The 25,818-nt window shown below is 44.6% G+C and overlaps 2 protein-coding genes across 7 annotated transcripts; one reads left to right on the top strand and one right to left on the bottom strand.

Moving 5' to 3' along the window:
• The first annotated feature begins 185 nt into the window (after window positions 1–185).
• On the top strand, window positions 186–18,713 carry LOC114864235 (serine/threonine-protein phosphatase 2A 55 kDa regulatory subunit B gamma isoform). Of its 5 annotated transcripts, XM_055512528.1 has the most exons (14): window positions 186–854; window positions 1,444–1,584; window positions 3,480–3,639; window positions 4,005–4,323; window positions 5,789–5,862; window positions 6,900–7,056; window positions 11,730–11,827; window positions 12,161–12,326; window positions 13,012–13,124; window positions 13,487–13,664; window positions 14,301–14,465; window positions 14,756–14,925; window positions 16,290–16,381; window positions 16,775–18,713. In XM_055512528.1, exons 6-14 carry the CDS (start codon window positions 6,975–6,977, stop codon window positions 17,067–17,069), a joined length of 1,359 nt encoding a protein of 452 aa, XP_055368503.1. In that variant the 5' UTR covers window positions 186–854; window positions 1,444–1,584; window positions 3,480–3,639; window positions 4,005–4,323; window positions 5,789–5,862; window positions 6,900–6,974; the 3' UTR covers window positions 17,070–18,713. The 5 variants fall into 5 exon arrangements, with proteins under 5 accessions (XP_055368503.1, XP_055368504.1, XP_040928558.1 ...); XM_041072624.2 differs by lacking the exon at window positions 5,789–5,862 and having other exon boundaries at window positions 187–854; XM_055512529.1 differs by lacking the exons at window positions 5,789–5,862; window positions 6,900–7,056.
• A 409-nt stretch (window positions 18,714–19,122) lies between these two features.
• On the bottom strand, window positions 19,123–25,239 carry wfs1b (Wolfram syndrome 1b (wolframin)). Of its 2 annotated transcripts, none has more exons than XM_029164956.3 (9): window positions 25,079–25,239; window positions 24,106–24,498; window positions 23,100–23,176; window positions 22,626–22,944; window positions 22,449–22,529; window positions 22,187–22,350; window positions 21,805–22,041; window positions 21,596–21,714; window positions 19,123–21,472 (listed from the first exon to the last, which is right to left on the bottom strand). In XM_029164956.3, the coding sequence occupies exons 2-9, from the start codon at window positions 24,494–24,496 to the stop codon at window positions 19,912–19,914; spliced, it is 2,949 nt and encodes a 982-aa protein (XP_029020789.1). In that variant the 5' UTR covers window positions 24,497–24,498; window positions 25,079–25,239; the 3' UTR covers window positions 19,123–19,911. The 2 variants fall into 2 exon arrangements, with proteins under 2 accessions (XP_029020789.1, XP_040928557.1); XM_041072623.2 differs by lacking the exon at window positions 25,079–25,239 and adding an exon at window positions 23,346–23,454 and having other exon boundaries at window positions 24,106–24,233.
• Between the last annotated feature and the right edge of the window lie 579 nt (window positions 25,240–25,818).

The following is a 25,818-nucleotide window of genomic DNA, read 5'->3' as shown; positions in this document are numbered from 1 at the left end:
TGCACCCTCCCCTTCAAACGTCTCATACGGACGAATAAAGAAATATTTTCATCCCACAGGAATTGGGCAACATTATAACTGGATGCTGTTGGTGTGTGTGTGTGTGTGTGTGTGTGTGTGTGTGTGTGTGTGTGTGTGTGTGTGTGTGTGTGTGTGTGTGTGTGTGTGTGTGTGTTTCAATCAGCAGTAATGTATGTGTGTGTTCTCGTGCATTGTTGTGTCTGCGTGTGTATATGTATTGGTGTCTTTCTGTGGTTGTGTGTTGGGCCTGAGAGGGGCTTAGCATCGCCCCGAGGCGGCTCATAATCTACCCAGTCCCACGTCTCCCCAGGGCCTGTGGTTTCATGCAGGTTGCCATTGCTGTAGTGAAACCCCTCTTTAGGGGATTACGGCGCTGTCTCCCGCTCAAGGCAGCGGGTTGATCCATCGTCTGCTGACTGTATTTAAGCACTCACTTAATGTGCTAATAGTGTTAGACTGAGGGGACACTGCAGAGCTTTTAACTTTCATCTCTGAACGCTCTTTGTCTGTTAAATGTTGATTTCATGGCTGCTGGGCTAAAATCCACTGGTGATCGTTTACAACCAAAGACTATTAAATGAGGTTCTGGACATAGATATGATGAACGCTAATGTGATTGTTTCACAATTATGCCGGATGTACAGCATTCACACGATGAGTACAGCCAAGTGCAGACACTGGGCTTTGTGTGTGCCTGTTTTAATTCATCCACCGGGCTGATTCTCCTCCGCTGCCTGTTCCTCTTCATGTTTTGGGGGTCACGGAGCACGATGATGGCGGCGTGGAGTGGGAGTACGTTTCCTCTTGAGTCCCCGGGTTTTCCAAATGCACGCGTGAGTGTTTGCACGCTTGTGTTCTCCATAGGCTGCTCTTGGGTTGCTAAGCAACCGTGCGTCTGCATGATGGAGTGGGGGTGGGAAGAGGGAGAAGCACCGGGTCAACAGAGGCAGACATTCACTAGCATTGCTACGTCAGACTGAGCGCATCAGCGCTGCTAATGAATGATGCTGATCGTTATCACGTGGACCAGCTGTTGCCCTGGATGGTGTGAAACGTGGCCCCGTCCTTGGCTGAAGGCACAGCTCATTTATCTGTATCAGGAAATCCTGAGAATCCACCTTTGACCCGCAAAAGGAAAGAAGGCTTAGATGTCTTTAATGTGATGCCATACGATGTCATATGGTTCAAAATCATTCACAGATTACATTTTATACTGGAAGCAGAACATTTTTGTGTGTTTACTGTATGATGAATGTGGGTCAACATTTGTTTTTGTGTTAATAACAACAACTTTCTGGCATATTTTTTGGCATGGTGTTTTTAGCTGGTGTGTAACACTTAAAGCATAAATGTCAAGTGTTCAAGTGTGAGTTTTTGTCAGTTTTCCCGTTTGAAGGTGATTGTGTGTTTTCTAATGCTCAGACAAATGGACTTCAGAACATCAGGAAGCTCTGGTACTCCGTGACGGCGTCCTCCACGTGGCGAATGAGGAAGATAATATGAGGAAGCAGTGCAGCTCACGGCCACTTCAGGCCAATGGGTCCAAGTGACGTCCAAGTGGAGGTGGGTGGTCACTTTCACTGACACCAAGCTGAAGGACGCAGATGTGAGACTGATGTACGTGAACGAACCTCTGTAGTCGGCGCTGGTTTGTGTCGTGTGACTGTGATGAAGAGGAGGATTTAGACGGCAGTTAGCAGGTGTAGTAGATGATTAGATGTGAGGGTTAGGACAACTGTCACGTGTTTGACTGTGCTGTCGGTTGTACAGTACGTTAAATGACGTGCTCCTAGCATAAAGAGCCGGTGGCTTGTGGTATAAAAACATTATTGACTCACGTTTCTTCTTGTTATCTCGATTGCACCTACTGTACAGTGAGTTGTAATGAAGCATTGGAGGATTTTTTGACCACTAACAGTAATTTATTGTGCATTAACTAAGCGTTAATTGTTCTTAATTTGTTTTAGCTAAATGCTAATCAGTGGTTAGCTAGCTAAAAAGCTTATGTTTTGGGTGGTGTTGGTCAAAACATCTTTGTTTCATAAATTAGTTTAAGCAATTCAAACAATTCAATTTAAATCAATTTAATTTCAATTCAGTTTTATCAACAGTTATGTCAAGGCACTTGGGGTAAGGTTTAACCTTACACAGCTAAACCCAACAAATCCCACATACAGCAAGAAATCAATTAACCAGCTGTTCATTATTACAAATCTCAGTTTCAAACTAACCATTGATTAACCAGTGAACTAGCAAAATGAATGGCAAAACTCCTCTGCCTTTCTGGGTGGGATTTTACACCGGTGGGACCTTAAGTAGGAGCTAAATGCCAAACCTGATGGGGTTATGGATTTAACCAGTGGGCGATTGTGGCGGCATATGGCTGCGATGAAAAGCGGGACACGTGCAGGTAGAACAGCAGCTATATATGGAGAGCGGTGGGTGGACTTAGAGGAGCTTTGTGGTGGATGTCAGGCTGGTAGGGGGCAGTTTAGAAGGGCAGCACGGCAGCGGCGCGTGGCCCATCGCCCATCGCTGGTGAGCGGCGGGTGGGGGAGGGCCACGCTGGCACTTTTGGAGTAAGTCAGATAAACAGCGCTTCTTGTTCCCTGCTGCGGGTGGAGGGGGGGGGGGGGGGGGGGGGGTGTTAAAGCCTGATGGCAGACAGCCAGCGCCAGTGATGGCACCAACTGTCACTGGCAGCCCCTCACTCTCCGACTGGAGACGCCGCGTGTGTGAGCTGAAGTGTTCCTAAGTCTGGCTTCATTCCGTTTATGGTCGTTGTGGTTAGATGAAAAATGTGAATAAGGGTGTTTTATGATCGTTTTGTTTCCTTAGTTGTGACTCACACTGGCTATAATGTTCTAGTCTCTCTCATTAGTGGAGGTGCGTGACTCATTCCCTGTAGTATTAGTACTACTGAGCCTTAAGAAGAGAAATCACCACTTAGTCAAGTAAAATGATACTTCTTACTTCTTAAGTGCTATTTAAGTCTGTATGTGATGTAGCTGTGAAAATATTTTTAAGTTATCAATCAATAATGACACCTGACTCCCTGACAACCAGCTGACAAAAGCATTTACATTTTCCACATCCTGGAAAATGTCATATACTGCATGCGTCGCTGTGATTCCTCTGGCGAAACGGATTCACTCAAGTGAAACGCGCTCGCTCCTCCTCCCCTGATTTTCTCACCCATTAATCACAACCTCATGAGGTACTCGGCCTCCTCCGCTCTGTGCCTTTATCATATTTAATCACCTGCAGTCAGTGGTTGTGGGGACCTCGGCACCCGGTTGATTGGCCGGGCAGAGGAGTGGGCGGGGCCTGCTCTGATGCATCACACACATGTACAAGCGCAGTCAGAGATTCTCTCTCTCTCTCTCCCTCTCTCTCTCCCGTTCTCATTCTCCCTCCCCCTCTCTCTACCTCTCACTCTGCTCTCATACATACGCCAGAGCGCAGACTGCCGCAGGACGCAGGGCCGGGAAGATTTTTCCTCCTCACGCCGGAATAGCAGGGAAACCATAGCGACAGTTCACATCTGAGGGGGAGAGGGACATCATTGACGGAGAATACAATGTGGAGTACCTGACGCAGAAGCTGACAAGCGTGTAGGTGAGTGTGCGTTTGAGAGTTCACTGCAGAAGTGGTAGCACTGCAGATACACCAACCAAGGGCTCTGCTCATCCCTCGCTCCCCTCCCCCCACCTCCCCTCTTCATCTCTGCTCCTCTTACTCTCTGAGCTTTTATTGACAACTGGGGACTTCTTGCATTTTCCGGGAGCACTTGTTTAGGCATGTGATGTGCGCTTATGAGAGACTAGGTTTGGTCTGTCCACATCTGGAGTCAGCAGCTGCAGGGTGGACGCGAGGTGCGTTTGATTTGGATCGCCTCACAAGTGGTGAATGCCGTTGAGGCGCAAATCAAGCTCACCCGCGGTAGTTTCTGAACTGCTTTTTAAGTGATGATCCTCCCTCAGGTTCGTTCGGACTCCTGCACGCAGCTGTTTCTCCTGTCGGGACCGGCCCACTCCCTCGCTGCTCGTCCCCCTGTCTTCCTTTAAAGATAAGATGCCTGGCTCTGCGCCCCTCTGCTGAAGAGGCGTCGGCGGGCATCAGCATGGGCGCTGTGCTGGCCGGCATCCCCACCACCCCCTCCACCACCGATCTGCCACCACCACCACGCTGCCCCGCCGCGTTGGGCACTCCCTCCAGCCCCTCTGATGGGCGAAGACACTGACGCCACACCGACGCTCAACCACCGCGGCTTCCTCCCCGACCACAACTATGTGACTGAAGGTAAGTGTATGACGGAGGAAGCTGTTTGGTTTGTGTGGCTGTCATGTGTATGCGCTGATGTGTCTATCCGTGTGCTACACTTTTAGTGTGTGTGCGCTTGCTGGTCAGACAGAACAAGCTCAGGATGGCTCCTAATCTTCTGTAAGCTCTGTGTCAATCAGTGGAGTTGCAGACAGCGCAACAAGAACTAGAGAGCCAAACTTTTCCCTACAGAATTAGCAACTGTAGCAAGTTTTAATCTCACCCCTCCGCTAATTACATGCTCTCTAAATTCATTTGAATCCCTTAATTTCTCTATTTTGATTGTTTGTGCTTTAGTAAATGATGTGTCACGCTGCAAGAAGTGATGTGGTGTTTTTCTAATGTGTGTCTGTATGTCAGAGAGTCAGTGGGAGAATTTCCTGAGAAACAAGCTAGAAAATTTCATTCCTTTGTACTGATCTCTGTGCATGTCATTTTTCACATCCTAATGATGTCAAACACATACTCTCTAGCTTCTTCTTTATAAGAAGGGCAGGTGTCAGAGGAAATCTGTACATGTCTTAATAGGTGGATTCTAACCCTGAATGGCTCCCACTGTCTTCTAACCTCTATTAAACTACTAATCTTACCTGCACACCAGCCCGTCTGCCCTCGATCTCCTTCTTACGCTGACCTCATCGTTCACAATGGCTCTAAGACCAGAACACTGGCTTATTATCATTGTTTGGGGGTCATGAACATGTTGCTAGCTCACATCCTCACATCACTGCAGGAATTATTCTTCCCTAAGCTGTAATATTAATTCCTTCACACAGAAGCTCATAGTACTGTTGTACTGCCTGTTGCTTGTGTCCATTCAACCTAATGAGGATAAATCATCTGTGTAGTTGTCTGTGTGTGATTGTGACTGTCATTTTTAAACTAGCAGCGTCTTTATGGGCGCAACGTTTGATTTTAGACAATTAGTTTAATGAGTGAGTGGCAGAAAATCAGTCTTTACTTTAAGCAGTGATGATCCATTATTGCCATAGCAACAGTCAGTGATAACAAACATGCTGCTTTTCATGCTTGGCCAATATGATTGACAGGTCATCTCCACCCACCAATAATGGCTGTATTAATTATTCCACACATCTTAGTCAGACACACACATTATTCAGAGTGAATTATTGATGAGCTCACACCACAGTGGACACGGTGGTGCACTGTTGGTGTGAAAAGCAACACATGAACAACCTTAAACTAGATAGTAGATATGATAGAATGAAGTACTAATTCTGTCTAAAATCAATTTCACAAAAATTCCAACTAAGGCAATTTTCTGTCAGAGATGGTCATTAAATGTCTTTTCATCCATGTCCACTCCAACGTCCTCCACCTTTTCTCCATGTGCACCCCCATCCCCTGTTGTCCTCCACACTTCCATCCCCCACTGCTGTGTCCCCCCTCCTTTTGACCACTTCTTCTCCAATGTAACTCGCAGCATTGCCCAGTGCTCAAGTGCTACGTCTGCTAAACAATTATCCAACACTGCTCTCAAAGCCGCTCAAGCACAGTGTGCGTTTGTGTGTTAGAGTATGGACGGGTGGAGATAAGGGGGGGGGGTCACATGGGTGTATTTGGTGACGTCTTGTGTGTCATTTTACTTCAGTTCTGTTTCTGTTATATTCCTATTCATGTGTATATGTGTGTCTGAGAGCATATTGTGTGTGTGTGTGTGTGGGGGGGGTTGTTTGTTGCGGTCTTATTTGGGTGATATATGTATGGGTGTGTCTGCAGGTGTTTGGGCAGACGTGTGTGTGTGTGTGTGTGTGTGTGTGTGTGTGTGTGTGTGTGTGTGTGTGTGTGTGTGTGTGTGTGTGTGTGTGTGTGTGTGTGTGTGTGTGCAGACTTTCCCATGGGGATTCCCCTGACCTTCGGAGGGGAGGGATGCTTAACCTCCCGCTACCTCACTGCCCCCTCTCCCTTTCTCTGTCCATGTCATACTTCCTGCTTTCCCTTCCTTTGCCTTTTTCACTATACCTTTGCTACAGATGTATGTGTGCTTACTGATAGCACTGGGTTCTGATAGGAAATATAAAAACATGCAGAACAAACATATCGACAGCAGAAATAAAGAAAAGAAATATGAGTTGGACTTTGCAAATATCTGAAATATACCCAGTATATATGTGTAAGTAACTTCTAGCAAAAATAATTGGATGTCTTCAGGTCCAAGGTCTCACATTCACATTTTATATGTTAGTGATGATTTACACACAGAGTACATCAGGCTTGTCTGCTGTTAGTTGTTGTTCATTGTTATAGAACACCTGCAGACATTTCATAGAACAGGTCTATTAGGACACACTGTCCAATTAGTTGTCTATCTCTGCTCATTCTCATGCCTTTTTAACCTTCCCACCACCCAGGAATGTGAATATTTCATAGCAGATTTTCTTTGTTGACTTCTCGTGGCCGCATGTGGTGATGTAGTAATAAGTCCCAACCCTTAACCCTACCCCACCTGCCCGATCATTCTTCCTTACCCTCTGCCTCCCTGTTGCCCTCCTCCCTACCTTCCTTCCTTCCCTCCATCCTTGATCCTCTTGCAGGGCTGCTCCTGGCTTTAGCCTGAAGAGCTCCGCCCATCCTGTCCACCCCTCTCCACCCTGGAGTCCTCTCCCAGGATGTTGAGCCCCATCCAGGTCCTGTGCTCCGACATCACTACCCTTTCTCTGGAGCCTGAGCCGTTTGCCTCTTACACTGAAGGTGTGTGCTCTATCCTCTTCTATCCCAAAGGTCATTTCCATGTCGCACAGTTGCGCAACTTGACCCCGGGTTTGAACTAAGACATTTGTATGTGTTTAGATGTGCGTGTGTGAGAGCAGTTTGATTTGGGTGAATTCACATGTGAGTCTGAGTGTTAAATATCTTGAACATCACTTTTTTCATGTCTTTCTTGTCTCCTTTTCTTCTTTTTGTGTGTCACTATTATTGTACCTGTCACTTTATTTTTGTCCCAGACTGCCTGCTTTAGTGTGGATTGTGTGTCATTTCATTTCTTTAAATAGTCTGACCAGACGAGACCCTGTCTGCTTCACACTACTTCTGCTTCTGCTCAATACGATACAGAAAACACACAAACAGTGTTAAACCTGTAAATACATACACACATGTTTATTTTATCATCTGCCAGTTGCTTTATTGGTCTATAAAATGATGAATTTCATCCCACCGAAAAATCTCAGTTTAGATTGGATGTTTCATTTAATCAGAAAATGCATTTGCCTAAAGAAAAAGCAGGATTATAGGCGTACTGTATTTCACACAACCCGAAGCGGGCTTGCTATACAATTCTAATTGTTTGTGTCTATAACCATTAGGCTCAATCCAGCTTTGCTCCGTTGTGCCGATACGTGTTTGGAGAAATGGCAGATTCCCTGCTGTGCTGGGCTTAAATCACTCCTCCACACACATGTGCCCCTCCAACACAAACACACGCACCCGTTTTTTTTCCAGATAACTCCAAAACTGCAGGACAGGGATCAATTTACCGTCTCCCTCTAGCAGTCTTTCCCCCTCGCCTGCTTTGCTGCTGCCCCCTCTCCTCTCCCTCCAACCCGTTTATTTCTCTACAGGGTAATTGCGTACAGACACTTGTGCACACGTACACAGGAAATGCGTGGTGTTTGAGCTTCAACACACACACACACACACACACACACACACACACACACACACACACACACACACACACACACACACACACACACACACACACACACACACACACACACACACTCATCTCCTGCTGAGTAGTGGCTTGTCCCTGCTTTTAAGGAGTGTGTGTTTTTGGCTCGGCTTTAATGGTCCCTGTTTACCCAGACCTAAGATATCTATAATGGGGACCGTAGGACGTCTGCTTCCTTTCTGTTCCAATTGTAGCTTTACCAAAAATAGAGAGCTCCTCCTGCCCCCATCTACCCCCACCACTGTCATGTACCCCATGAACTGCTACACGAGTGTCAGACTGGTTGAACAGTCTATTTTTTTTAAACCATATGTTTATGTTTTTAATTTTTAGAAAAGTAGTAAAAGAAAAATAGTGTAAAAAGTGTAAAAGTGTAAAAAGAGAAATTGTGAAAAGCCAGTTTCCTAAAGATCCAGCGAGCATCTATAAATAATTGGAATAATTTCTTATTATCGGATCAGTCATTGAATTTTTCTATTGTTTTCTTTGATTATTTGACTATGCTACGTTTTACCTATTGCAGTTATTAGAACCATATACTATTATACAAAGTTGTTTCATTTGTAGTTTTATAACCCCTCATTTAAGATGGAAACACTATGCCCAGTATATTACAACAATTAAATGTACTTAAATGTTGTTGAATGGCAGATTACGTTATCTGACTACCACAAGTTTATTTACTTTTGGTGTTTGTGTTGTCTGGCTTTATGCTTCTTTGTGTCATTGGGTTCATTCATGTTTCTGTGTTGTTTTGCTTTGGGTTGGTCCATACTGTATGTGTGGGCACATGCACTTAAAGTCACAGTGTGTTCCCCCAGCTCCTGCAGCGTGGTGATGAGTCAGACAGGCCTGCTGATGCTAATGGACTGACTGTAGAAGACAGCTAGTATAGCTAGCTTTCAATACTGTAGCACATACACACATTCACACTGTAAGACACTGACTTGGAGCCTGGATGGACCCCCCCCCCCACACACACACACACATTGGAAGATACTGTAGGGGGAGGCTAAGAAACAGATAGGATGAGAGGAGTGCATGCCACATATTTTATTCAGCTGTATTGTGTGCTGCTTCAGTGCTTTTGCTTAGCTTAGCTCTTCTCTCTGGGTGTGGAGACACACTTGCCTGTGAGTATCATGCACACACAGTCACAGTTTATCATTATGTGCTTTTACAGCTTCCTGTTGTACGAATGTTTGTTAGTTAGTGTTTCATGTGTTTGTGTGACTGCGATTGTGTGTGTTATAATGCATTAATTACCTGAATCCTCACTATGTGGACAGAACTGCAGCACTGTAATAATTTACTGGGCTTCTCCTTCCTATGAGGTTTGGATTGATGAATCCTACTTCCTCCTTCACCATGCTGCCATATACGGCTAATCGTTACATGTACCGCCGCCACTGGTTGGCTCAGCCTGTTACCATGGAAACCCCTGCTCGCCGGAGAAACCCTCCACCACCTCTTCCCCTGCAATTCCTCCCTCCAGCCCCCTCTCCATCCTTCCCATTCTTCTACCACCAACATCACCCTCACTAGGTTCTTGATCACATACGCCCGTGCATCAGGGCCCTCCTGGGGAAGGAGTGAATGAGAGAGATGAATGTGGATAGACAAGCATGATGAAGAATGTGCCAATGAAGTGAGAAATATAGGAGCCCGAAATGAGAAACAACAAAATAGGAGAGAGGAGAGCGTGCTTAAAAGAACAGGAGAAAATATAATATACAGCAAAAAAGTAGACACACTTAAGTGACTGAAAAATCAAGAAACAGTGCAAGTAGTAGCAGAATGATGATAGAAAAATAGGAAAAAAACAACCAGTAATGTGAATTCTTTGACGAGCAGGTTATTTGAGGTTGCATTGGTGTAGAAATTGTGTAGCGATCCCTGCCTCCCCCCATCATAAACCCTCGCTCTGTCAAGGCTGCCACAAAATGAGCAAGGTCACTGCTTTCAATCACTCCAACTCTAAATAAATACATGGCTCTATTTTTATTACCATCAGTGCTTATAGAGTCCTTTCAGTCAAAGTAAGCTCAATGGATTCCTTGATGGGAGACTATGGCACTACTTGATTATTTGATGCTGCACTGTCTGATTTGAGCTTTGTCTGTACAGCAGGAATGTGCGGACACTGTAGCCAGTCACAATGTAGGTTATGGGTACATCAGTGCATTATGCAGCTAAGATATCTTAAATACCATTTAAAAATACCATTTACAAAGAACTATATTCATAAATATTAGTATATATGAGCAACACAATTTAGTATTATTTCGAATTTAGAATTTACACCGTAAAAAAAACATGGTGGCACTTACGGTGCATAAGACAATGTGGTAATGTTTTAATTTTAAGGGGCTCGACCTAGCACAAGTTACCATAAAAAGAATGTAAAACCCTGGAAACTATAGTACTACTTTTGTGTTCTATGTTTTTTTACCTATTAAATTTATTATAATTTCACAACATACAGGATATAATGCTGAACAGGATAAATGTCAAAAAATAATGTTTAATGCTCTCATAGTAACAATCTCATAACATAACTGGAATTCTATGAATGATACGGATATATGATTTGTTTTCGTCATCGCCATTTTACGTGCCATCACCAGTTTGTCCCTAAGTCAGCTTTTGAATTTGCATGTGTCAAAACTGCAGAAATCACAAGTGAACATTCAGTTCACTTCTGCCAATAAACAGATTGGACTTGTTGACTTGATAAAGGCTGGGAGACATGAATACAGAACGTGGGTGTAAAAGCAAAATGCTCTCAATTTGACTTCATGCTTATGTAATTTTTCCTGTTAATTGGTGGGACAGATTCAGACAATAAGAGTTAGTGTGAAAGATTTGTCCACTTTTCAAAGCGGGTCTCCGTCACTCAACAAGAAAACATCAGCCTTTAGCACAAAGTGGTAGTGGGAGGAGAATATGCGGTTGGAAGGAAAGGGAGGAGATTATGCAGCGTTAGACCAGATTCAGGCATCAGATTTCATCAGAGTGTTTTCTGTTTCAGATGCTGTGTGCTGAGATACAGGGGGGATCAGTTAAAACCAAGTGGTTAAGAATGTGCTTACTCATCATATCGCACGATTGTCACTGAGTCAGACTGTGTTGGTGTTGCAGGACATGATGAGGATGTTGTCTTGGATATGCAAATGAACGCGCTGCTTGAGTAATATCAACTCACTAATTCAGAGAGCCCACAGAGTCGTGTTCACGCTTTCACACACTGCATAATTATTCCTACACACATACAAACAATGCAGCTGATGATAGTGGAATTGTGTTACTGGAACACATTCTCACACTTGTGCCTCTCGCGAAACATCTGTGGCTGTGTGTGTATGAATCAGTGACTGCCTCTTTGCTTTTGACAGGCTAATATGTACAGACTAATCCTTTTTCAAAGCTTAAACATGGTTGGGCTGCAAATGTTGTTTTAGTCTACATATTAATTTGCATATATTAATCCACTTACATGTTAAAGTCTTGGCTGTTGACTTGGCTCAGTTATTTAGAGGTAACATAAAGGGAATATGTACATGAACGATGATGTGTGGGCAATTAGCTAATGGCTACTCCCTCTTTCTCTCCTCCACACCATTCTTTTTCTCTCTTTCTCCCTCCACCTCCTTCTTTGTCGTTTTGTCTCTCTCGCTCGCTCTCCCTCCAGCTGATATCATCTCAACTGTTGAGTTCAACCACACAGGAGAGCTCCTGGCCACAGGGGACAAAGGGGGCCGAGTGGTCATCTTTCAAAGAGAACCTGAGGTACAGTGGGCACATACACACCAGCACATAAGCCGGTGCACACAAATGCACCATTTTTCATTTCAGCCGTGAACGCAGTGTTAAATGTGCGCTCCACCCTCCAGCTACACTCTGGATTGATTGATAAACAGTTGATGCCTCTGCTGGGTCAGTATATCATTTTTAGCGGTGCACAGTCCGTGTCTGCCGTGATATTTTTCCGTGTGATCAGGGTGCAGGTGACTGAATCGGGCCTGCGGTGTTACATTGCAAGCACTGTTCACCTTCACGTGTGCACATTTTTCTCCTCACGTTCACATAGCTCAGACCAATGCCTCCATTTTCTTGCCACAGAGCAAGACTGAGCCCTTCTCCCAGGGAGAATACAATGTCTACAGCACCTTCCAGAGCCACGAGCCGGAGTTTGACTACCTTAAGAGTCTGGAGATTGAGGAGAAGATCAATAAGATCCGATGGTTGCCTCAGCAGAACGCCGCACACTTCCTCCTCTCCACCAACGGTAAGAGACCCACAAAGATTATGACCCATTGAAGGCTGTAACGTGATCAAAATGTTAACATATTAGCATAAACATCAAGCAAGTTATTGAGGGTCACTTTTCATTGGAGTGACCCTCACACACAATCGGAAAGAAGCAGTTAAATGTGGAACCAAACCAGATTATGCCTCAAAAAGCATATATTTGATTCATCGGTTAGTTACCAGTCAGAAGTGGGCGACAGAGTGAAGAGCAGGCTGACACAGTTAAAATATGGTTTCACTGGTCGGAAACACAAGAGTTGCTTGTGTAGCATCCCGTTTTAGTTGTACAAAGTACAAGTTTGTCTGTCCTGTCCCGTCATCAGTCTACATTCTGAGTTGATGGTAATAATCATTTGGCTGGAAGCCCTGTTATTGATTCGTTTAACGACTATATTATTTATGATGGAAAGTATAAAAAATGTAAGACCTGCTTCAGCAATCAGGAAATGCTGATGGAATGCTTACTACTATATGTTCTGTGTAATATAGATTTTTTTGTCTGTCTGTGCTTCATGAAATCTTCATCTTATTCTGAGTCTGAGCTGTCCATCAGACCTGGCAGTTTGAAGTGCAGTGGATCATCAGTTTATAGCGTCAAAGTTTTTTATCAAGTGGCTTTTATTTATTGGCCATTTGATTATTAATATCCCTGTCTGTTCTAGATAAAACTATTAAGTTGTGGAAGGTGAGTGAAAGAGACAAACGGCCAGAGGGATACAACCTAAAGGATGAGGAGGGTCGCATCAAGGACATGAGCACCGTCACCTCTCTGCAGGTACTTACTAAACCAACCAAGCACCCCACATTAAGATTAACATCACACACCAAAGCAGTGGATGCAGCCTTAGTGCAGCACATCTGTGCTGTTCGGTTGCTTGTGCAAAAATAGGTCAGTGGCACAAATGTACATGTGTGAATGCGTGGGGGTGGGGAAATCCTTTATTTCCAGCTGTACAGAAAAGCAGCACATCATCTGGTTTTATGTTGACTTAAGATTGTATATGTTACTGCAAATGTCAAGATATTAAGATGCTGCTAAATTATTATTATTTACTTAAACTCGTGTGTGGTAAGAGGTTTTCTCTCCCACTCAGCCGATGGACTTGGTATTAGCTGCTTTTTCCCCTTAAATCCAAGGTGCCGGTGTTGAAGCCAATGGACCTCATGGTGGAGGTGAGCCCCCGGCGAGTATTTGCCAACGCTCACACCTACCACGTCAACTCCATCTCTGTCAACTCTGACTATGAGACCTACATGTCCGCTGATGACCTGAGGATAAACCTCTGGCATCTGGACATCACAGACCGCAGCTTCAGTATCCTTTGCTGGCGTGCATAGTGGCGAACGGTAATGGAGAGAAGCACCTACACAGTAGCTAAGACAGATTTAATAACGCTAAAGTACACATATCATGACTGTATAAATTTACCCATACATGCTTGTACTCGAGCTCTAATCAATCCAACGCCCACACAAAACAAACTCCCACTCCATGAATTTCACTTTGTTGTATGAAGAAATACATAAAGACACACAACATGGGGGGGAGGGGAATATTATACTTGAGGAGGGAAAATGTAGCTTAATGAATAATTCAAAAGCTGCATAAATATTTCATTCCCTTTTCTGAGTTCTAATCCAGCTCAATAGGACACAGTAGAGTCACATCGCAGACCCAGACAGGATTTATAATATTACAATTTATCTGAATATAGAATTACTGTTTTCCACCAGTGCTCCCGAGGTGCTCAGTATTTATGTGGCTTTGGTTTATTGCTGCTTTAAATTATTTACATTATGTTGGTTATGTGTACATTTACATAGACTTGTATTTGAATAATGGGCCTCAGTGGCTTTGAGCATGAATGGATTAAAGGCCGTGCACGTGTTCAAGCTGCACGTCCCGCGAAGCCGACTCCTCGCAGTTTTCCTGAGCGACGCCTTCACCCAGACATTGTGGACATCAAACCAGCCAACATGGAGGATCTGACAGAGGTGATCACAGCGGCTGAGTTTCACCCCCACCACTGTAACCTGTTTGTCTATAGCAGCAGCAAAGGCACGCTGCGCCTCTGTGACATGAGAGAGGCGGCGCTGTGTGACAAACACTCCAAATGTGAGTAAACCCGCTGACGGGAACGGGGACATAAACACATCAGCCAGTCCTTCTCTGGCAGGGCCATTAAAATGTCTTCAGGTGTTTTATGTTTGTTATCAGTAATCTTTGAATAATTTAGTATCAAAATGTATGTTGTGTTCTACAGACCTTCACTGCAGATACACATCTTTGGTGTATTCCTAGATCTGACCTTATGTACTGTGTTAAACATAAACACTCATCTTTCTCACATGTAAATCATTGTCATAAGACAGAGCTCACTCTCACCCCCTTTTTCATCCCATCAGTGTTTGAGGAGCCTGAGGACCCCAGTGCACGCTCCTTCTTCTCCGAGATCATCTCCTCTGTGTCGGATGTCAAGTTCAGCCACAGTGGTCGCTACCTGCTCACCAGAGACTACTTGACTGCCAAAGTCTGGGACCTTAACATGGAGAGCAAACCCCTGGAAACATACCAGGTGTGTGACCATGTCTGCTGATGAGACAAGCAATGCTTACATTGATTCTGTGTTTGATGATGTTTCAAAAACTAATACGCAAGTACTAATACATACTGCTGCCTCAGAGATTGTTCCGTTTTTCTGTTGTTATTTTAAACACTAGGGCAAACATTCACTCACAGATTTATTGTATTTGCTGATGACATTAGTTTCCAAAACCTTTTAAGGATAATTGGAAAATGCACAAAAAACACTTCTTCAGAAAACTTCAATTTCTTTTTAACTTTGAACTTCCAACTATTCATAGTTATTTATTTATTACACATATTAGTTGCAGTTTTCACACGTGGTCTCACTTTGTTTCTAGATGCACTTGTCACCTCTGTATTCCAGTGCCATGGTTTAGTATTTCTGCCACCGGTGAACGTGTGTGTCTGCCTGCTGTGTGAGAACCTATGAGGCGGTCGGCAGTGGGAGGCTGAGACGCACCGTCGCTATTTATAGGCCGCTGAGCCTCCACTCGTAAAGCGAAGAGAGAAGGAGGGAAACCTTACACAGCGTCCGACACCTAGATCTGCAATGCAGCACGGAGAGGGAGGCAGAGCGAGGGCAGGGAGGGAGAAGAGAGTAGAATATGGATGGTGTGATGACAAGAGGAGAGAAGGATGACTGGGAAAGTGAGAGAGGAACGTCAGAGAGGATCACTGGAATAAACTGAACAACACATGGCAGAAAGTGCATTTCAGGGCTAAACTCTTATTTTGGTAAATGTACACTCTTATTTCTCCTCTATTGTGAAACATGCACACATTTATGTGGATGAGGAAAATGTGAATCAAAAATCACAGGAATGGAAGACACAGTACATTTGACTCCAGCTGACACTGTATCATTTCACTCCCAGCGCAAAGACCCGCAGGGAAAAACCGAAACGTCGCTGGGTTTGATGTACAACCGTGAGCCGACCTCAGCTTGACCGTTATTGATTACAAAGCGACTGTTGACTGCTGACTTTGTGCAGAATGTGAAAACGGGGCTTGATGCAGGGGGCCGTGGCTGGACGAAGGTGGAGGTTTCAAGCCCTTGCATCACCGAGCAGACACTGTGCTGACACAGGCAGGATGAGCGAACAGGGGAAAAGACTTATTAGTCAGAGAATACGCACGTGTGTGTGCTCACTGTTATTATGCCCCCGGTGAGGCATCAAGATGTTAAATCTAAAATACCCTGCATTGCTGAGGGCTGGTGTCTTTTAGTGGGTTAGGGTTCACGAAGACCTCGTGTCTGCGTCCTCTGCTCACTCTTCCGTTTCATGTTTACAGACAGTCAGGACCTGGAAATCCTACTCACGATCATGTCTCTGTGCGTGTCTGTTCCTCCAGGTTCACGATTACCTCCGCAGCAAGTTGTGCTCTCTCTATGAAAACGACTGCATCTTTGACAAGTTCGAGTGTGCCTGGAACGGCTCGGACAGGTAGCGCCTGAACGCGTGTCTTTGTGACTCTGTGTCTGTGGATGTGATGCATAGGTTCACATCTGTCGTACAAAGGGTTAAAACCTGAATTACCTCCCGTCGCCGTCTCTCATGATATGTTAAAATATAGGTCATGCAGTGCTACCAAATAGAAAGTGAAACAGCCATTTATTTATTATTATTATTTTTTAATATCTTCTAATAAAACAGACTTAGATGATCTTCACAAAGTTGAATATGTGTTATTTGTAATTTAGGTAACATTACTCAATAATAATAATAATAGAAGTGGGAAACCATGATTGATTAGAAAATGATGATGATGAGGTCAGAACTTAAAAGATATAAAACCCGACACTGTTTGTATTAACTGGATCCAAATCCTCTGTCCAGTGTGATCATGACTGGAGCCTACAACAACTTCTTCCGCATGTTTGACCGGAACACGAAACGCGACGTGACCTTGGAGGCGTCACGAGAGAGCAGCAAGCCTCGCGCTGTCCTGAAGCCACGGAGGGTCTGTGCCGCCGGAGGGAAGCGACGGAAAGATGACATCAGCGTGGACAGCCTGGACTTCACCAAGAAGATACTCCACACGGCCTGGCACCCCAACGAGAACATCATCGCCATCGCTGCCACCAACAACCTGTACATCTTCCAGGACAAACTCAACTCTGAGATGCATTAATGACGAGAAATCAGAGGTGGAGACAAACGTGTTTACACCTAAACTACAACTATGCCAGAATGTACACATTACCAGACTACAGGCATAACACGCATCCACACATCTAGGTCTGCTTCAACACTCTGACACTCTGCACCTGGCCTCCTGAAACTGAAAGGACCTCCACAGGGCTGGAGCGTGAAACGGGCTGGAAAACTCCATGTATTATGGATTGCGAAATTGTGTGAACTGTGGATTTCTTGATTGTTAACCTCTGGATTGTGCTTGATGGTGTGTTGCTACAACTCTGAACCTCTGAAGGGGGGTGAAGTCCCTTCAGACTGCAGAGACGTTTACATGTGTGTCTATTTTTATTTCTTCCTTTGCTTTCTCCACCTCCTCCTCTCCTCTCCTCTGTATTTGTGTGTTCAAGCAAAGCCTATTCTTGTCCCCTGCCCACTGTTTTGTGTAACAAAAACCCTTCACGGATGTCTACCAGCGGCACGGATGAAAAATGGGGCATTTACGTAACTGGCTGTTGGTCTGATCAGCTATTCCACATTTGTTTTTGTAACTTCTTGTTAAATGATGTTAAGTTGGTAATATGATAATGTAATACGATGACAGAACTCAAGGTCAGTGTGATGTGCGAGAATGAACTCGGGACCCTTTCTTAACACAAGTGCACACAGACGCCTAGAGGTTCAACTGAATTGTGTTGAGCAAGGTAAAATTCAGACCTGCAGATAGAAGCAGAAGCTAATAAACTATTATATGGCCTAAACTAAGAACACACTCCTATGTGCTTCACACAGTGTGTTATAGTCATGGATGTATTTTCTGCTAAATCTCCTCTGATTGTTCTTTCTGCTTCTGGTCTGGGGCTGCGTCATGAGCTACTCGTCGTTAAATACAACTCAGAAAACTTTTAAATTAATCTAAATCATTTTAACAATCAACAGAAATATGCTGCATGCCCAACTGATTTAGCCTAGATGTTTATAAATTGACTGACTGACTGACTTGGCTGCCTTCTTAACCACTTACACCCAGCTGTACAAAGGCTTCAGGGGCCTAGGGGCCCCATGCAGCACGAGTAACCATAGATGACCGAGCTCTTCTACCTTTATTTGTGTCTTCGGACGCTGAAGCATGTTTACCAGTGTTCGGCTCATGCACTCATATGTACATTTTGAATGAAGCCGTTCAGGAATCAGTTTCGCTTCGACTGAAACTGACAAACCAAGAATGGGGAATGTTCCTGATTAATGTTGTACTCTAAAAGAAAAAGAAAAAAACAAAGGGCCACAACGGTGTCTGTATATATCAACTTTGTTTTGACCTTTGATGTATGAGGTTTTGTTTTTTACCATCCACACACACTGCAGACTTGATCATCTGTGTTGATGATCGCCTCCAAAGCTACAGCCGAGAGATGGCGCCTCCATCTCTTCAGCCTTCCTCACCTCGTGCAGAAGCCTTTATTTTTAGAGGACAATTAATCATTTTATTTGGGAACACCTTTCAGTTTTACTTCACATCCTGACCAAACTAATGTTTTTCACATATTTTTTCGTTAATGTATGTTGACAGAATTGTCAAATGGAAAGTTATAAATAATGTTAATATGTTTTTTTTCTGAATAAAGATTTCAACGAAATTGCATCCAAAAAGTGCACAGCTGTGGTTTTTATTGCAACATAGTCATACAGCCAGTTATATTGTCATTATGTTAATGTGCACTTTATAGCTTCAGTTTATTTGAGGTCATGATTAGTCTGTGGTATTATAGCATTCATTGTCTGAGGCGCCACCTTGTGTCAGAGCTTTATTATTACACCTGGCCGAAGAAATATTCTTTTGGAGTGAATCAAAATTCCTAAGATTAACTTTGCGCTAACACAGCCTGAATTCCAAAACACATGAACACAATCAAAAAAACACCGTTGTGAATATCACTTAGCACAGTGGAAGAATTTAGGGCTTACTCAGAACCTTAAACGTCTGTTTATAACAAAGGATAAATAGACAGAAGATATCATTTTAGGATAAATAGACAGAAGAAAAAAACAGATCAGTATCTCATGATCTTTATTGGTCACAGTACTGAAAACAATAGTGTCATTCTATAGTAAAGCCCATTTTACATCAAAAACTGCAAACTTCTGATTAAAGTCTGTGCTTCAATACAATATAATAATTCCCTGCACAGCAGAGATGGAAACAAAGAACACACCAGAACAGATGCATTGGCATGAACATGGATAACTGCTCTGCAATTAATAAAAGCATGAATGCAGTTATGCACCTAACAGTGGAGCGATTTACATCATCCTACATGTTTAATATGGCACCTAAACCACTCGAAACTGCATCCTGGCCATGAACAGAAACAAATAAAGCTTGGCAGCAAAGGGTAGTTGTCATCTGAATCACAGCAGTTTATATAAAGGAAACAACTGGTCCTATTATAATTTGTAGCTTAAAAACACAATCATAAAACATATCAGTACTACAACCTGGAAACTGATTTCAAAACAGACTAAATCAACATCCCTTCACACTCAGACTCTGCAGGGAGCACAACTGCAGCCTGAAATAGGATCAAGTGTTCAAGAGAGTGTTACTTTGTGTTTCTTATTTTAATATACTATGTGTTCGTAGACATTTTGGCTCAAAAGCTATAAAAATACAAACACACGCTCACTGCAGACACAACAAATGTCTGAGTATCTGCCCTGTAGTACTACTAAGTAATCAGTAGTCGAGTCTGTTAAGGACAGAGGTTGATACTAATTCATTTTTTTAACTGAGGAAAGTGCTATCGTTACACACATTCATCTTCCATTTCTCCCACAGATTGTCAGACGTCTTCATCTCTACGGCTCATGTCCGTCACAGCGTCTGCTTCACCCTCTGCCTCCGAGTGCTCCAGCTGCGCGGTGAGGAAGGGGTTGAAAAAGAAGTCGAACCCAAACTGTATCGCGCTCTGCGCCGTGCGCCTCCAGTCGTGTTCGATCTTGTACTGCCTGCGCCTCGGCTCGCTGGCGTCGCCGCATGACACGCAGTGGATGGCTTTGAGCTCGAACACGGGCCACTTGGAGCCCAGACGTCCCTCCAGCACGGTGCTGAACTGCACCAGGCTTCCTGTGTTTAGGTGTAAAAGCACAGACTTGAACTCGTTGCTGGCCCGGAGCACTATGTCCTTGGTGGCGTCTTCGTCTTCGATGACGGTCCCGTTCCGGCTCTTCCTCTCCAGCGGCATTCCCATCGTGACTTCAAACTTGTATCGATCGAAGCGTTTGATGTGACACTCGTGCTTGGCCAGCTTCTTAAGTCTGCAGAGGGGGTTTTCTGGAGGGGGGGCGGGTGCGGGCAGGGGCTGGGGCTCGGCTGTTCCGTTTTTCACCGCCTCACACAGGGGATACGGCTCACCGTACAGACACCGCATCCAGTTCCCCACGAACACAGGCAGCAGGTTGATCACGGACTGAGGCCCGTTCTCAATGTCGGTCACACGGACGTATTTGAAGCGCCCGGTCCAGGTCACGCGGTGGCCTTCGAGATGCGAGCACAGAATCTGAGTTTGAGCCATGTTGGACTCTTTCCATGCCAGAGGCCCACAGAGGTTACTGTACTCAGGCCAGGTCAGAGTGGAGTTGTATACCTTCATGCCCTCAGACCTGTAGACATACATCCAGCAGAACAGCACCACCGCACTGAGCCACACCAGGATGAGCTTGACGATGCTGCTTCGTGACAAAGACCGGAAAACCGCAATAGGGTTGAGGCTGAAACGGGTCCAGAGCCTCAACACTACTGGCACAAAACAAACTGTTACTGTGACCAACATCTTGGTCAGCTCCAGGGCGAGGAACCACTGCAGTAACTGGATGATGACCATTGCAGCCAGGCCCAGCGAGAGTATAGGAAGAGCAAAGAGGAAGAGGAAGTAGCCCACACAGGTGCGGATGAGTCCCAGCACTGTGGCGTTATTGAGGAACACCAAGCAGAGCTCGCACCAGGTGAAACACACCAGGTAGGGCACAAGGCACAGGTAAGTGCCCTTGAAGCCTCTCAGCTGGGCCATTTGGAAAAGGAGATAAAAAAGATGCCCGTATAAAAAACATGGCACCCCCAGGTTAAATGCCATGATATCCCCAAGGGGCACAGTGAGGAACGTCATCCCAAAAACCCTGAGGAACCACAGCGAGTCTGGCAGTAGTCGAGTCAGCAAGCAGGCACCGGAGAGAACCTCCGTGAGGAGAGCCTTACGGGCAAAGAGCTGAGCAGAGGCGTGAAGGCTGAGGAAGGCAGTGACGGTGAAGAAGAGAGCGACGGCAGCCAGCTCCGAGCAGGGGATCCAGGATTTATCAGCAACTGGGAAGGAGAAAACCACAAAGACCACAGAGAGCAGGAAGTACCTGCCAAAACAGAAAGAGGCTGCATTCAGAAGCAGGATAGATTTAAGTAAAACTAATCCAAACTAGAAGAATGTCAGTGAATGATAAAATGTGGTAAAGTGAGTCAATATATATAGAACATACAGATAAGGCTCTAAATGTGTCCATCCAAAGTTGGTCTCGGCCTGCTCCAGATCCAGACCAGGTTCAAAGTGAGATAGCAGGTCTGTCAGAGCCTGGAAGTTTTCCCATGCTTTTGAATTCTAAAAAAAATAAATCAATCATTGTTTATTTCTTCTACCTCCGCAGACAAGCATATACATTTAAAAAAGACATAGTAACAAGTCGCAAACCTGGAATACACGCAGCGTGCAGATGACCATGGAGAAGAACGAGAGGTAGAAAACCAGCAGGGGGATGAGGAAGATGAAGAACTCGACAGTGAGGTTGGAGATGATGAAGAAGAAGATGAGGGCGTTAACATGGTGGGTGGGGATCAGGGCGCTGAGCCACTGCATGCCAGCACGCGACGCCCAGTCGATGAGGTGCTCCTTGATCTCCAGCAGAGCGTAAAGAGGGAACTTCAGCAGCTGGTGGAACCGAAAGGACAGAGCATCAACATGAAGGCCTGAAGTCTGACCATCAAATAAGATCGCTCTCTCTTAAACTCTCTGAGGAATTTCAGGTTCATCCTGACAGCATCAGCCATGAGGAGACGTTCTGGGAGCTTCCCACCTTTTGGTGCAGAGGCAGTTCGTCTGGATTTCTCACTACTACGTCGTCGTCGTCGTTGTTGTCCTCATCACCTCCCGCTGCAGCCATGACTGGCGACGGTGCGATGCCCTGAGCATACTTCTTAGTCATCTCAACAAAGTCATCAAGACCCACGTGGGAGCTGGCTGCAGGCACATGCAGAAGTTATTTTGATGCTTTGATAGACATGGTGTCATGAGTGCAAAAGGTAACAAATTAAAGTAGCAGATCACACATACTGTACCTTCGCTTGTGACCATAGTCTCCAGGACTCTCCTCTGTTTCTTGGCAGAGCTGTTCAGGGGACCAGGGGACACTGGTTTGCCTGTAGGTGGAGGGAGAATAGCCAGAAACGTAAAAATATCCACTTTAATATCTGCAGCTTCATTCGATTTGCCTCCTTCCTCATCTCCTCTCATACCCGGCTCTGTGTGGACATGCTCAACGTTCTCGAGCATCTCAGACACCGCCACTGACTTTTTCCTCTCCGGGTTCAACTTCCAGTACATCAGCAGAGCCGCTTTTCGAACTCCTCTCTCGAAGCGCGTCTCTGTGCACAGCTTCTTCACCTCCTCAAGGTTCTCCAAAGTGATGCCTTTCCTGGCGGCTAGGCACTGCCGCAGCAGTCTGACGGCGTCCTTGCGCCCCTGCTTAGCAGCCTGGACCAGCCAGGTGACCGCTGTGCAGTTGTTCAGCTCCTCGTCTCTTTGTTCTGCCAGGGCCAGAAAGTAGCAGCCCATCTGGACACGAACACACAAAGTTCAACATTTGCAAGATGGGCATCATTATCACTTAGTGATTTGTCCTTCTCAAATACTTTACTCTAGAATGACATTTATCTTTAGATGTCCAATCTGTTATGTGCCCACCATATGGCTTTCGGTGAGACACTGACCTTTGTCTGTGCTTTAGCATCTCCCGACTTTGCTTTGACCTCCACATCTTCAAAACTGGCCTCCTCCTCAGGCTCATCTAAAGGGAAAAACAGAAAAAAATTATCATTTATCAATGAATTAAATTGGTCCTAAAAACTTATTGTATCACTCGCATTGCTTCATTAAGAATTGAGAAACAATTATGATAGTGTGTATTATTATAATATGTTATTGTTGAACCATGCTGGTCTTTTATCTTTTATCACCTCCTTTAAGCTGATGACCTCTGCTACCCCTTCAGACTTCTTTCCTTTAGGAGAGCTTGAGTCAGGTTTCTTTAAAACAAATGAGGGAAGATCTCCCTCACGATGCACACTACAGTATGTAAAAGACGGGTGTGACAACACATATGGAAACAGTTCAAGGACTTAAAGGTGGTGGATGGCTCATGGCTATTAATCAGGAGAAGTTGGGACACATAATTTGATATCTGATCTTTTGAGAAGCTTAAAGAAGCTCATAGCAGGCTGCTGTTACTTTACCAAGCTGCCAGAGCCCTAAAATGACTGTTTATTTATTTAGCAGAAACTGCTTGCTTCCTTTACTGTATGTAACATTACACAGTGATGCAATCTTTTCCCTAGGTCTAACCCTAGCACATGTTGTGTGCTGTTCAGGGAATAGAATTTGTTCTAATACAAAACTGAAGCAGAATAAACGTCTAAGGTGTCAGATTTCGCATGTCTGTGTATATCTGTGCAGAAACAGATTCAACTTGGATGCTCCCCAAGCTGCAACAGATCTGGTTAGTTGCAATGGCTCGTAAAGAGACAGGGAGGTACCTGTTTTTTTCCATTAGGACAACCAAATTGGAGCAGATGATTTGCATGTTGTTGTAAGTGTCTACCATTGTCATGAAGACACTATAGTATGTACTGTGACTTCACTGATTCTCAAAGAGCAGAGGACATGAAGCATTATGGGAAAATGTTCAAATTTAAGATCAAACCAACAAAGGTCTCTCACCTGTTACAGGTGTGGAGGACGTCTTTGGAGCGGAGGTAATTCCAGAAGCCGAGCATCCACTCGGAGGATTCTCCGTGGAGGCCGCATTGAGCTGTGATCTGCCCCCATGAGAGAGGCTCCTGATAGGCTGGCGCAGGGGTGACGAAGTCGGCGTGGAAACGGAGAAAGAGCGAGAAGAATGGCTGGGGAAGGTTTGAGGGGACGCAGTGGAGCTGGAAGATATGGGTGTGGTTGGAGGTGTTGGTATTGTAAGTTTAGGCTTGGCTTGAACTGAGGTTGCTGCAGGTGCTGTGGGAGATGGGCTGGGCATAGAAAGACCGGCTCTCAGGTTGGATGGAGATGGAGGGCTGGGCTTTACGCTGGGTGAGTTGCCAGTCAGTGAGGGCTCCATAGCTGAAAACAGAGACAGGCAACAACATTCAGCTAAAATGAAAACTCTGGTTGAATTACAATCTGTGATATGTATCAGAATCAGAAGTCAGAGTTAGGTAAATATGGGTATTATTCATATAATGTAGCTTTTGCTATCTATACATAGAGCTAAGCATAAAAGGGTAAACAAAGATTTTGAGTCAGTGCCGTCTGGTTTAGCTATTCAAAACCCTTTGTTTTGTCAAGCTATCATATGGCCAGACTCAAGAGTCTATTTTAAGAAATATCAGGTCAGCTATATTCAGAAGGTGACATCCTTGAAGTGCTCCAGTAGAACTGTTCTGACTGAGTCCTGCTGCAATTTAGGAAACCCCCCTTTGGCCAGTGACCAGAGGGCTCAGGACTGGTTTAAGCAGCGGGTGCTCATACAGATGACTCGACCTTACGTCCTCCAGAAACGCTTTCCACTGACACACGCTCTTTATGTCACGACGTACAGTATATCAGATTGTCACATATATACAGTAACTAGCTGACACCATCGCCAGTGTTGTTGCTAGTGCTAACGTTCACCAAACATCCACCTTTGTTGTCCGCTCACCTGAACACAAAAGCACAGGTTTATTGTTAGTCCTCCAAAGAAATAGGCCTCGAGAAACGTCTCGTTTTTTCGTTGTTCCCTACGTCAAACCATTCTTGTGTTTCGCCTCTGTGGAACCTGACCCGTCCTCTGCTCTCTGTGGTCACACTCTGAACACAATGCGCAAGAAAGCCTGACAGCTGCTCATCGTCCGGCCACGCCCACTTTGTGTTTTCTGGATTCTGACTGGATGAAAGCTATGACCCGCCTTTCTAAACGCAATTTGATTGGCTGTAGTGAAAAGACTTTCAAATAAGTTCTCTCAGTCAAGACTAATCAACAGTCGAAAGCAGGTCAAGCTTATTTATTACGGGATATCAGAGCAAACCAACAACTGAACAATTAAACATGGTAAGTATCCACAATTATGAATTAAGTTTCTTAAGTTTGAGCTTCAACCTTCTTACAATATTTTCCTCGTTTGCGTACTACGTACGTACTACCCGTTTAAACCAGGAGATGGCAGTACATGACATACCTTTTTTTACTTGACCAACGATTGTAATATAAATTATAGTAATAAAAGAGTAATAGAATAAGAATAGGCTGCTTCTGTTAGCTGGGCTTGATTATTAGCTAAAATAAAACATACAGTATTTTTTAACAACAATTTTTTTTAAACTCCTCATTGGGATCTACTCAGATGAGCTAAATACTGGTGGGTATTAATTACAGTATGTAAAGTAAAACAGAAACTGGTT

This window comes from Betta splendens, chromosome 10 (assembly GCF_900634795.4).
Source record: "Betta splendens chromosome 10, fBetSpl5.4, whole genome shotgun sequence".
Taxonomy (NCBI): domain Eukaryota; kingdom Metazoa; phylum Chordata; class Actinopteri; order Anabantiformes; family Osphronemidae; genus Betta; species Betta splendens.
This window is presented reverse-complemented; position numbering and strand designations above follow the sequence as displayed.

What these genes read in the sequence shown, in the direction of transcription:
- wfs1b (XM_029164956.3), bottom strand. Translation starts at nt 24,496, where the DNA reads ATGGAGCCCTCACTGACTGGCAACTCACCCAGCGTAAAGCCCAGCCCT. An exon ending in GCATGTCCACACAGAGCCGG is followed by an intron (nt 22,530 to 22,625) that starts GTATGAGAGGAG and finishes CTCCACCTACAG; the next exon opens with GCAAACCAGTGTCCCCTGGT. An exon ending in ACACATTTAGAGCCTTATCT is followed by an intron (nt 21,473 to 21,595) that starts GTATGTTCTATA and finishes CTGTTTTGGCAG; the next exon opens with GTACTTCCTGCTCTCTGTGG.
- LOC114864235 (XM_055512528.1), top strand. Translation starts at nt 6,975, where the DNA reads ATGTTGAGCCCCATCCAGGTCCTGTGCTCCGACATCACTACCCTTTCT. An exon ending in TCTTTCAAAGAGAACCTGAG is followed by an intron (nt 11,828 to 12,160) that starts GTACAGTGGGCA and finishes TTCTTGCCACAG; the next exon opens with AGCAAGACTGAGCCCTTCTC. An exon ending in AACCCCTGGAAACATACCAG is followed by an intron (nt 14,926 to 16,289) that starts GTGTGTGACCAT and finishes CTGTTCCTCCAG; the next exon opens with GTTCACGATTACCTCCGCAG.